The sequence below is a fragment of the Cololabis saira genome, chromosome 23 (assembly GCF_033807715.1).
Source record: "Cololabis saira isolate AMF1-May2022 chromosome 23, fColSai1.1, whole genome shotgun sequence".
In the NCBI taxonomy this organism is placed as follows: Eukaryota; Metazoa; Chordata; class Actinopteri; order Beloniformes; family Belonidae; genus Cololabis; species Cololabis saira.
Window position 1 is genome coordinate 7,988,247 of NC_084609.1, and position 12,975 is coordinate 8,001,221.

The 12,975-nt window shown below is 42.7% G+C and overlaps 1 protein-coding gene across 1 annotated transcript; it reads left to right on the forward strand.

Annotated features, from left to right (window-relative positions):
• Window positions 1–2,177: 2,177 nt before the first annotated feature.
• On the forward strand, window positions 2,178–7,708 carry btg1 (B-cell translocation gene 1, anti-proliferative). The gene is made up of 2 exons (XM_061715288.1): window positions 2,178–2,613; window positions 7,166–7,708. The coding sequence occupies exons 1-2, from the start codon at window positions 2,469–2,471 to the stop codon at window positions 7,561–7,563; spliced, it is 543 nt and encodes a 180-aa protein (XP_061571272.1). The 5' UTR covers window positions 2,178–2,468; the 3' UTR covers window positions 7,564–7,708.
• Window positions 7,709–12,975: the final 5,267 nt, after the last annotated feature.

Sequence of the window (12,975 nt, forward strand, 5' to 3'; positions counted from 1 at the left end):
ATCTCCCTCTTAGCTCATATCCTCCTTCTCTATTACTAAACATTTTTTGTATATTACCAGGAAGTAAATTATTTCGTGCTTTTTACAAAATTTGAGTGTTTTTGTACTCAACCAAATCCCAAAATTTCAGTGCCTGTGATTTTAAAAACAGAGCATTTGTGTGTTCATGATACCCTACATTATTTACTATTCTTATTGCTCTCTTTTGCATGTTGTATATTGTCTGTAGGTTGCTTCTGTAGGTGTTCCCCCAGTAGTATAGTATAGTAAGCAGAGATGGACAGAGTACTCGACCCCAGTACTTGAGTAAGAGTACAAATACTACTGGTCAAAATTTACTCCGTTACAAGTAAAAGTAGCTCAGTCAAAATATTACTCGAGTAAAAGTAGAAAAGTACTTGCTTTTAAAGGTACTTAAGTATCCAAAAGTAAATGCTTTTAAATTTACTTTAAGTAAAAGTAAGAGTAAGAGTAAGAGTAAATTTCTTATTTTCCACATCAGTAAATTACTATATTTTTTCTAAATTAATTTAAGGATCTTTTAACTCTTGTTTCTGAGAATTAACTCTTTGAAACCAGCTGCCCTGATGTGCTGCTTTTAGAACCACAATGTTGTATAAAACCTGAAGAAGAAAAAAGAGCAGACCTGAAAGTAACGAGTACTTTTCAGCCTTCCTAGAAATTTACTCGAGTAAAAGTAAAAACATTTGTCTTGGAAATGTATTCAAGTAAGAGTAATAAGTACCAAGGAAATCTAATACTCAAGTAAAGTACAAATCCTCTGGATATGTACTTAAGTACAGTACTCAAGTAAATTTACTCTGTTACTGTCCACCACTGATAGTAAGTATATAGTCCATGGGCCAGACCAGATATCAGCACCACTCAAGGTGACCAAACTTACTTATGATTTTTGAAAAGATTCCATGTCTATAGATGATATTTTGGTATGATAACCCTTCCTGAGTGGCAGCTGGATCATAGTTATCAGCTCATGAAGTTAAAACCCCCTTCAGGTTAATTGATGATTCTAAATTGGGTATATTATACATTTCCTGAATGGTCCTGTGAGTATTCCAGTTTTTGTATATTTTTTTGTTTTGTATTTTTTGTATTTTGTGTCTCTAATGTTGTTTATAAAACTAAGCTGGTTCCTCATCTCATTGTTATGTCCTTTATGTCGTGTATTTGCAGATAAAGACCAGTTTGTGACATTAGCCTAGTGGCTGTTATAGTTTCATAGGAGCCTAATGATGCTCTTCTAGTTTAAGGCTTACAATGACCGGTAAGAACAATATATTAGGGGTATATTAATAATAATAATAATACATTTTATTTATATAGCGCTATATATTATACATTTCCTGAATCCTTATGGTCCTGTGAGTATTCCAGTTTTTGTATTTTGTGTCTCTGTTGTTCCTAGTTGACACAGGGCTAAAAGATAGTATATCATTTAGGCGAAAATTGTGTAAAAATGTGTGTTGTTTATAGTTTAAAGAGCTGCAGTGACCTCGGTGTTGGTCAGAAAGTTCACATCTTAGCTTGAATGAATGCTTAAAAGGTCCCCTTTAAAATTATACCAAAGACAATATTGTGAAACATTGACAGATATCCTGTACATTGTTTGTTTGTTGGTTTATTGTTTATTAAGATCCCCATTAGCTGTCACCCATGGTAACAGCTAGTCTTCCTGGGGTCTACACGTAAAATACTTATAAATGTAACATATATAAATGTTACATTGTCTAAACCAGGATATGCAATACTACTAGCATCTAAAATGTAATTTTCTGAAGGGGTTGGGTAACTTCATGAGCTGATAACTATGATCCAGCTGCCACTCAGGAGGGTTATCATACCAAAATATCATCTATAGAAGTGGATCTTTTCAAAAATCATAAGAAAGTTTGGTCACCTTGAGTGGTACTGACAAGTGAAATTTTGGGCTCTGGCCCATTGACTAATACTATCATCCTTACGAGAAGATGTTGTTTAATTACTGTTCTGTTTTGTATTATTTTGTTGAATAAAGAAGAAGAAGGAAAAAAGAAAAGGCCCGTCAGCGCCAGGCTCGGCGCCTGATTGGCTGGGGAATCCGCCGTTGCCGTGGCTCCTGGTGACGTCACAGAGGGGGCGGGGTCTTGGTGGGGGTTGCGGAGTATAAAACCCGCGGTCTCCGCTGCTCGCGTCACTCTGAAGGAGGAAGGCGAGCAGCGAGGGTTCGGCTTTGCCCCCCGGACTCGGTTATTTACCAACACGGACCCCCTCTCCACCCTCGCAGCCGCACTCTACCTCTGATAAATGCCAAGAGAAGCCGCACAACCGCCACCAGACACGGACAGCTGCTCGGAGAGGAAAAAAAACACGTGAAATAAAAGAAAAAGAGCGAGAAAATAGCAAAAAAACAAAAAAATACCACAACAAAAGCGCGCGCAGTCGTCGCCGTTGCCTTTTCTTTTTCCTCAATGCATACCCTTTGTGCCCGGGGAACCATGAAGCCAGAGATCAACGCCGCGGTGGGATTTCTGTCCAGATTTCTGCGGGTGAAAGGACACGTAAACGACCGACAGGTCCAGACCTTCAACCAGAGCTTACAGGACATCCTGGCAGGTAAAAACAACCCCTTTTCCCACTCAAAACCCTCCATTTCACCTCTAACATAATCAAAAACCCCATTTAGGATCGATTTTTAGTAAAAAGTGCCCAACTTTGGGGTGAAATAGCCACCGAGAAGAAGCGTTTCTTTGTTCTCCTCAAAGTCTCCACAGCCAGAGCGCAACAGCTTCTGCGCATCCCGTCTGCGCAGGATCAGGAGACGCACATAAATAAACCAGTTTAATGATAAAAAAGGGTCGAAATGTTTTGGCAATTTGGGTTAAAATCGTGTCAAAACACGGAAAGGAACAATATGGAGCCGTGATTAGCAGGAAGGGTGGGGGTGGGGAAGAGAGACGCGCAAACAAGGAAGTAAAAACACCCCCGCTGACGCGCAGGGGCTGATTACGTAATGCAGCAGAAACTGCCCCACATTCAGCTTTTACCTAATTTGTTGATGTTTCTGTTGATTGCACCTTTTTGTAAGATTGAGCCTGAAACTCCCATACATTTTCTTTAATCGCTTGCTCACTCTTCATCTCCGTTTTGGACGGATTTTGGGATTTTTATACATAGTAGGCATTGGGCAAGTTTATTTATATAAGCACAATTGAACACAATGTGCTTTACATCAACATTAAAAGCGGCAAGACCCAATTAGACAGTAAATAAAATGAAATAAAATTATGAGAAAAGAAGGTATAATAATAATAATAATAATAATAATAATAATAATAATAATAATAATAATAATTAAAAAAAAAAGCACAAGTTGCTGAAAACAAAGGGCAGTAGAGCACCGCAAATATAATAAGGAAAGTAAAATAATGGCAGTACAGTCCAGCAATACAGTAAAAATATAAAAGCAAACAAATATATATGGAGATAAACTGAGAGATAGAATAAAGTAAAATGTATAACAGGAATAAACAGAAATGTACAATATGAGGATTAAAACTGTCATTCTGTGGTGTGTCACTGCATTATGTCTTTATTCCTTTTTCTTTGTGTCACTGTTGTTGATGTGCTTTTATTGTCTATATCTTAATGTTACTCCCCCTCTCCCTTCCCCTTAGGAGGTCTTTCACCTCCTACCAGGCCATTGCCTTAAATAAGAATGTATTCTTAGCAATTCTTGCCTGGTAAAATAAAGGTTTACTACTACTACTACTTAAAAAGTGCCGGATATGAATCTTTACAAAAAGTGACGTAGGAGCCCCGATTTGAAGGAGCAGAGCTAGTAAAACTAACGTTTCTACAACAATTATGGCTAAAGATGTTATCACTCAGTTTGAATCTGACAATAAACCATTAAGTTACATAGTAAGTCTTATGATTGCAATTGGTAAATTTCATATACACAAAGCTAAATTCTTTTGTGTATTGCATAAGTTTTTGTTTGGCTCGGTATGTTCTAAATCTCTAAAATGCCAAATAAAAAAATTTACAATTTACCTATAAACAAACAAAAAAACGCATTTCCCCTCATTTAATTACATTCCTGCTCCCATTTGTTGCCTTTTATTGTCATTTCGTGACTCATAAATGCCGTTTCCTTCGTTTTAGGCACCACTAGCACAACATATGTTGTTTATTTGTGTAGAAACAATCACAGGTTTTTGGCACCACGGTCCCTGGTTGGGCTCAGGGGGGGGTTTAGTTTGCGTGTTGTCCGGGATTATGGCAGGTTTTCCTGGGTACAGAGCGCTCTGTGTCTCGTTTCCTGCCGTAAACACATTCCAGGCCTCCAGCCGTTGACCCACATTTCCAGAGCAGGAACCTCAACCGCCCAGGCGCCGTTTAGTCCCCAGGAACCACGAGTTTTCAGTCTGGCTTCACATTTCCACCGATGATTCGAGCCGTTTTCTTTTTCCTTTTTGCTTGCAGACACTTTTAAAAAAAGTGAAAATGGCTCAAAAAGTGCCTCATACTCCAGGATCGAAGGTGAAAGTTCCTGGTATGTTAGGTAACTTATTGCAGGCTAGAAGACGGTCAAAGTCCCCGTTTTCAGTGTGCACCGTAAACATTGGGAATACCCTTTTCAGCCTCGCTTCTCTAGAATCAGGCCAACCAGAGTTCTTTGTTTTCGTAAGAGCGTCATAGCAACCCTCCATTTTGTCTGCGCACGGAAAAACCCACGGTCCGGGATCTCCAGTCGGAGGAAGGAAGAAAGAGTACGGCATGAACAAAACCCAGCCTCCCTCTCACTTTTTTTCCCCCTTTCTTCTTTTTATTTTCAAGCATTGATGTGATTTGTTGCTGGTGCTTCAGGTTCCATCAATAAAAAATGAGAAAAACAGCCCCCCACGAATGCGTCTTTGTTATTTGGAGGTCAGCTCCGATGCGTAAACAAACCTCTTTGGTTAAACTGTTTAGGGTAAGCGCACATTCGCCTGCTTACTTTCTACCCCCCCCTCCTCGCATGTGCCCTGGTTTTCAAGAATAGGCCCCGTTGAGCCGATCACTTCCCAGCTGCTCGGGGTTTGTTTGTTGGCAGCTGCCTTTGTGGCTGAAAGCTCCTCCAGACCCCTGTGCTCTTTCACCAGCAGCAGTGCCAGCCCCTCCATTAGCCCCGGGAGGTGAGGGGGGGGTAGTTATTGTCCCGCAGGCGCATACAGGTGGGGGGCAGGGAGGCAGGTGTGAACCGTGAAGTAAAGTTTGGAAGAAAAACAGGGGCCTGTCTCTTTAAAAGGGGGCGGAGCTACGGCCCAGATGGCACTTTGTGTTTTTCCTCTCCTGCCACCACTGTTGCATTGTGGGGGGTGGGGGGGTCGTTGTGCAACACGGGGACGGCCTTCTAGTCACGTAGCGGGTTGTTTATCGGGCTGCGGCAGGCGGAGAAATACTGACTTTATGACAACTGTTTTATGCAATAGGCTTTTTTAACGGGTTGGTTTCACTCAGTAAACTAGTGCTAAACATTCAACTAATTCCTTAAATTAGATACTTGATCTGAACCTTTAGTCCATATGTATGTATGTTTGTATAAATGTGTGTATATATTATACTTTTTTTTAAATTTTATTCATTTAGCGCCTAATAAAACAGGCGCTTTGCAGAGACCTAAAACATGATCCATATATATATATATATATATATATAATGTGTGTATATATATATATATATATATATATATATATATATATTACATACATAAAAATAATGATCAGCAGAAGCTTTGTTTATGACCATTAAAACGATAACAAGACGCTTTTACAGCTTTTATTCCACCTTTATGGCCCAGTACAACAGAAGTTGTCAGTAGGCAATTTCCAGAGACCCAAAACATGATCCCCCCTGAAAAATGTATTTATTTTACATACACACACAATATTGATTAGCATCTTTGTTTATGAACATTAAAACAATAACAAGACACTTTTATTCCCCCTTTATGGCCCAGTTCACTAAAGTATGTGTCTATTACAACAGAAGGTGCTTTCCAGATACCCAGAACATGACCCCTCCCCGAAATATTTATGTATATATTTATATAATATTGATCAGCAGCTTTGTTTATGGACGTTAAAACAATAAGAAGACACTTTTACAGCTTTTATTCCCCCTTTTATGGCCCATTTGACTAAAGTACGAGCAGGAATCTGATTATTCACGTCTCTCAGATCTGTTTGTTTATTAATTATCTAGTGGGAAAACACTCAACCGTACGCCGACCCGAAGACGTCAGCAAAGACCTCAATCAATTAAGCTGATTAAATTGATCGCAGGTTGAGCTTTTGAATCCCTCCCATGTTGCCTTTCTTCTTTTCTCTGCTGCAGGTTTTAATCCTGTTTATCATTAAATGGTCTTTCGCTCTCAGGCTCTTCTTGGGTTGGCGGGTCGCCCTTGTTCGGGTTTGCGTGCTCGTCGCCCCGACAACCAATTTTCGTAGATTTAATAATTGTTTAATCTTCGACCGATGCTTCGGGACACGTTTGGCAGTTTTTGGGTTGAATAGTTTTTGTTTTTAAGACAAAACGACGGATTGTCTTGCGATTTCTGCAGAAACAACCCCTAGAGGTTGCTGTTGTAATCAGGGCTGGGGATCGATTCAAATGTCAAGATTCGATTCCGATTCTTAAGATTCAGAATCGATAATCAAGATTTGATTCGAGGCCGTATGAAATCTGTTTTATTTTCTCTGGTTTTAATTTTTGAGCATTTGGTTTTTAGCATTTTATGCAAATGTAACTCCAAGACAGTATATAAAGTAATGAAATATAGACAATTTATGCAATTATAACTGAAAACTTTAATGTTTTCATACTTTTAAACATATTTAAAGGCAAAAATATGGCAGCAGTTATTCTCGTCCAACAAGAAAATCCTTTTTTGGGCATAAACAAAAAAATACCAAAAGTTGTAATGTAATGATGGAAAAAAAGTTTTATCTGTAGACATACAAATCGATTTTTAGGAATTAATATGAGAATTGATTTAGGTTCGTAGCTGCGTAGACAATGTTTTCTACATTTTTCTTGGCCAATTTTTTTTTAATTTTGTGCACCAGATTTAATCTTTTTGGACCCAGGAACTAATCTTTTTGTCGTCTTTGTCGCCCCTCAGAGCAATACAAGCACCACTGGTTCCCAGACCGGCCCTGCAAGGGCTCCGGCTACCGCTGCATCCGCATCAACCACAAGATGGACCCGCTGGTGTGGCAGGCGGGCCAGCGCATCGGCCTGACCATCCAGCAGCTGTACCTGGTGCTGCCCAGCGAGCTCACGCTCTGGGTGGACCCCTTCGAAGTGTCCTACCGCATCGGCGAGGACGGCTCCATCTGCGTCCTGTACGAGTCGCAGCCCGGCCCCGCGCTGATGCCCGCCATGGCCGGCAGCGGCCATGGCGCCGCCTCAGGGAACGGCCCGGTGGTCAGCTCCATCAGCTGCAAGGATGAACTGAGGGTTCTGGGCAGAACCAGTCCCTCCAAGGCCTACGGTAACATGATGACTGTGTCCAGCTAGACGCTGGCGGTGCAGCGGCGCCGTCAGCAGCCACTTTCGTTCAGGGTCCCGCCGTGGCTGGTCCGATCATGGTGAGCCTTTTTAAAGCTAAGAATATGAAATAAATAGTGAAACAAGAAAAACAGAAGAAAAAAAAAATCAAAAACAAAGGATGTGGCCTCTCGTCCAGGTGATGGAAACCGTGCAGGTGTGAGTTTCTTTTTCTTTTTTCTTTTTTCCACCACCCCCTCCATCTTCCCGTTAACATCTGTTGTGTTGTCATTGGACGAGCTGGGAGCTCCGCCCTTTTTTTCCAAGGAGAACCGGAACTGTTGGGGCAGCTAATACCACCCACCCAACCCCCCACCCCCCCACGGAGAGACCAGCTCCCACCGCCACCCGCTCCACCCTCCAAAAGGGGGCCATCGGCATTGACTTTGCACTTCCCGTTAAGTTTTTGTTTCGGTTGCCGTGGTTACGGGTTCCACAACCGGCAACACCAGACTCTAAATTGTAAAGGATTTGGATTTCCAGGAATTAACTCCTCCCCCCCCAATCTCACTTATGAATTTGGCTTTTCTTGGATGGGGAGGAAGCCGAAGCGCCCGTTGCAACCCACGATCGAGGTAAAGAACTCCCCGCCCATTTTATGAAGCCCCGCCCCCTTTTGGGACCACAGGAATACGTGTTCTTCGCGGTCCCGCCTCCTCCTCTCCCCCCCCCCCCCCCCCCCGTCCGAGTGTCGACGGTGAGCTTCAGACAAACCCCCATCTTCCGTCTGGAAGCGTCATGGATACCAGCGCGGCCCGTTGCCACAGCGCTCACCGTTAGCAACCGTTTGTGTAGCTTTCTTGGAGCCCCCCCCCCCCCACCCCCTCCAAAGTTAATGAATGTTGTTGAGGTTCACAATCATGTTTCCTGTGTTTTTTTTGTTTTTTTTTTCCCTGCATTTTACCAAAACTTACAAGTGTAGCAAGGGGGCGGGGCTATCGGCAAAGGGGGCGGGGCTAACCAGCCAAATTTCTGGTCTCGGGGTCCAGTCAGAGTTAACGTTGATGCACTTTGACGTGAGATTGTGTGGGATGTGTACTTGTTTTATTTTTGTTTCTTTAAGGGGGGGGAAAGAGGGAGAGAGAGAATCGCCTGCATTCCATCCGTTCGAATGTCATCTTTTCCACGCCGTTTTTAACCCGTTTTAACCGTTTCTTCACACTGTTAGCTCCACGTCTGTGCAGCTGTGGAAACCAGAACCTCGTGACACTGTATTTGTTGTGAACATTTCAGAGCTTTTTATTTGTTGGTTGGTGTCAGTCGCCCGTGCGCCCCCCCAACCCCCTCCGCCGGTTTTAACTCATTTAAAGAAGAATGGTCGTGGGGGGGAGGGGGGGACTGCCTTACTCTTTCCAGCCTGGCAGCTTTGACTCCCCCCTGCTGGTGTGGGGGGGCAGGTGGGGGGTGTTAGTGCCTCAAGTGCCACATATCAACCCTTAGCTCAGACCTCCTGGTACCCCCCCCACGCCGCCCCCCCTCCGGGACGCAGGTAGACTCAAGGTGACACATATCATAGTTCATCACCGCCGGGGCAGCTGGGTAAGGACGGCCGGGGTGGGGGAGTTGTGGGAGGGGGGGGTGGGGCAGGGCTGGACTTGAGTGTCCAGGGCAGCTAAAATCCCTCCAGCCCTCCCCCCCGCCCCCCCGCTCCTGGACCCGTCCAGCACTCCGCCTCCGCCCCGACCCGAAGCCCCTCCCACTTACCGGTGATGGACAACCAGCACACGCTAGGCTAGGCGTGCTCAACTGCACTTGCGATGGCCGGGGGGGCTAGCTAGCTAGAGACGATGAAGGACGGACGGTACCGGCGGTCGGTTTCATCTCACTGGATCGGGCTGCACTTGATTACCGGGTTCGAGTAGCAACTTTTTGTTTACATACGTGAGGCAAGATGGCGGCTGTCTGATGGACCCGCCCCCGTGTCCCCCCCCCCCCCCCACACCCCCACCCGCCGCTCTGGCGCTGAGCGGCTAACGGCTAGCGGGTGTCGCTCAGGCCAAATCTGTCACGGCGGGCTGCTGCGCCGCTCACCGCCAGACCTGCGGGTGTTACCAGAGAGGATCATGGGTAAAATGGCTCTAGACTTCGATGCACTGCCCCCACAGCCCGTCACTCGCTAACCCCCCCACCCCCAGCACTCTGTTGACGCTCCCGTCGGTGAATCTGTGAAACGCGTGGGACTGCTGGGATGGGACCTCCCACCGCTTTGGTTTCCATGGAGACCAGCGCCGAGATCATGCTGCTCCATTATAGCTTTTTAACGATGTTTCGAGATTTTGAGAGAGGTGGTCGTCTCATCTCGCTCTTCTAGGTGTTTTATAGTCCTCAGAATCCTAGTCTGGTGATCTATCCCTCTTTTCTTTAGATTTATTATTATTTTTTTCTTTTTTTAAGACTTTCAAAATAAAGTACACCCTAATCCCCTCGAACACCTTCTCCACAAAATGGTTTTAATGACATCCCATCAGCTTGTGCGCACATAACGTCGCAGTAATGTCGTGCTTTTTTTTTTTTTTTAACATTCAAAGGTTTAAAAAAAAAAGAGAGAAAGAAAGAAGAAGCACATAAATGCACTAAATGTCAATTTGAAGTTGTGACTTTTATTTTTTATTCTATTTGAGACCCGAGGAGTCTCTCCTGGAATGTATTGCCAAACTCAGGCCTCGGACATTCAATAAATCCTCTTCTGGAAAAGTTGTGCATGTTAAGACATGAAGTCGGAAGGGAACAGCAGGTTTGTTAATATCGTCATCGATCGGTTGAATTATTGTCACTTTCACATTTAAGGTGTTTTACATATTGTAGAATGTATCGTAACTGTACAACAATTGGTAGAGTGTATAGCATTATACATGGGAAGTGCCAATAATTGCTATCCTGAGGTGTTTTCTAGGTGTCTTCTGTTTTTCTTTGTTTTGTAATTCATCTTTTAACATGGACGACGCTTTCGTGAGTGAAGCCATTTGCGACGAGAGTGTTGGCGAGGACCAAAGTTGTGGTTTTAAACGAAAAAAAAAGAAAACTAGTTTCCACCTGTAAGTGTAGACGTATCCTTTGTTTTTGTTTTTTTTTTTTTAAATTCTTTTCATTCTTTTCCCCTTTTATTTTCCTTTTTTTGTTTTTCTATTTACATAAAAATAAAATAGACAAAAAATTCTGAGCTTACCCAAGAAGAAAAGCTGTATCTTGTGATCTCATGTCAGTACATCTTTATTGTGTTCAGTTTCTTTTCCTTGGGTATGTCGTGATGAACTGCTGTAAATTTGTACAGTTCATGTAAATTGTGCGGAAGTTGTACAGATTTCTATATTTTGGAAGAAATTTTTTTTTTCTCTCTGTAATAAAAGATTTCCTATCTTGGCATCATACTCCGTGTGACGTTGGTCATTTATCTGGTGTCTTTAACTGCGCTGCCGAGCCACGTCTGCTCTGAATGCCGAGAAAAGAGGTCTATATTATCAGGTTTTTTCTTTTTCCAATTGAAAGAAAAAATTGAAAAAAATGCAATTTTCATATATATATATATATATATATATATATATATATATATATATATATATATATATTTTTTTAAGTCGCAATATATTTTTGCCTTCGCCTGCTGCAACCGGACGGCCCAGTTAGTAAACGATGACGAAGTTGCTGATTAACAAATCACTACATTTTTACGCACTCAGCTGTTTTTAATTTGGACTTAGAATCCAACTGTTGGGCTTCTCCAGGTACTCTGGTCTGGCTGGAACCACATTGAGTGCATTTACATGGGAAGTTTAATTTCTCTTTAATTCAGAATTAAAATTAAATCCGATTTTTAAAATGAGTAAAAATTACCATGTAAACACTTAATTCCGAATGCAAATGGCCATGATCATGTATACACTCATTCAGCTTTAAATTAATTCCATTGGATAAAACCTATCAAACGTGTTTTCCATGTAAACCTTAATTTGGAATTGCTATTTCCATGAAAATAGTTTAATTCAGAATAATGAATTCCGAATTAAAAAACATGTAGCTGTGGCCATTGAGCAGTAAACTTGCAGCTGTAAATGCCTAATATTTTTTTTTTGTTCAGCGTTTACGCACAATTTGACTTCCAGCTACGTAATCATACATTTTAGCTCAATTTTGATTCCACGTTTGAATAAATTACTTTAAATCATAGGTTTAAAATAAAATAGGTCAAAAACAAACGCACTGAAAATGTGAATAAAAACTATTAAAGTTAGCACACTGAAAACAATGAATTTATATTTTTAAATTACATTTTTGATATATTTGGCACTTTCAAGGACCATCGAATACTTTTCTTGTTAAAACTTTGTTCTCACTTTTAGTGGCAACAGTAATATGTCCTGTTAAGATATATTTAATGTTATAGTTTAATGTTTATAGCACATTGCTTTTTCATTTAGCTCTCGTAGTCTCCAGATCGGTTGTCTGAACCGATCTGAACCCGAGTCTCCTGGATCCGTAAGTGGACCCGAGGCGCTGAAAGCCCGTCGGGCCGGCGTCGACACATGAGCAGGTTTCCGTGCTCCATCACAGATGCTACAGGCTCATCGGGGATCGGATCGGTCTGAGCTGCTGATGACGCAGCGGTCCATCTGGTACAGGATCCCGGGGAAAAGCCTGGGTCAGCAGTTATTCCCGCATCGCCAGCACTGAGGTTTCCTCCGGGGGTCGGGGGGTCAGGCTGGCCTTAAAAAGTCCTTAAAAAGTCCAACCAGAACCAGGTCCAACCCGACCGGGTCTGACCCATGCAACGAAGGGACGAGACAGATGGCGAGATTAACGGGATCCTTGGGGGGGAAACCACCGCTGGGCCTCGGCCTTCTGACGCTGAAACCACTGACTGCGTTTACATGCAGTCAAAATGCGGGTTAAGGTCAATATTCCTGTTACTGAAACATTGGGAATTATCTGTTTCCATGTGTGAGCAGACACGGTTATCCCTGTATACATGGTGATTAATCATTTGGGATATCTCGATCAAAACAGCGGCGCACGCAGAACGTCATGACGCAATTACCGTCATTTCCGCTTCTTCTTCCTGTATCCAAATCCAAAACAATAACAGCAGCACGGCGGATAATGAACAGCCCAATAGAAGTCGTTCTGTTTCTCGGCCCTGTAGTTCGCCTTTTTCAGCGTCTTCCAGCGGAGCTTGATCTGGTTTGGAGTTCTTACAAATCCTGCTTCGTGCAACTTTTCGCTCACCTTCTTGTACATTTCGCTATCCCGGTACTTTCTACCGTCTACAAATGACAAAATGTTCATCACCTTCATTAAATTTAGAACATTTCTCACTCCAAAAGTGTGGCGTGGTCTTGTGTTTCTCCGTGTTTAGATGAACGTCCTGGACTCAAAAGACCAGGATTC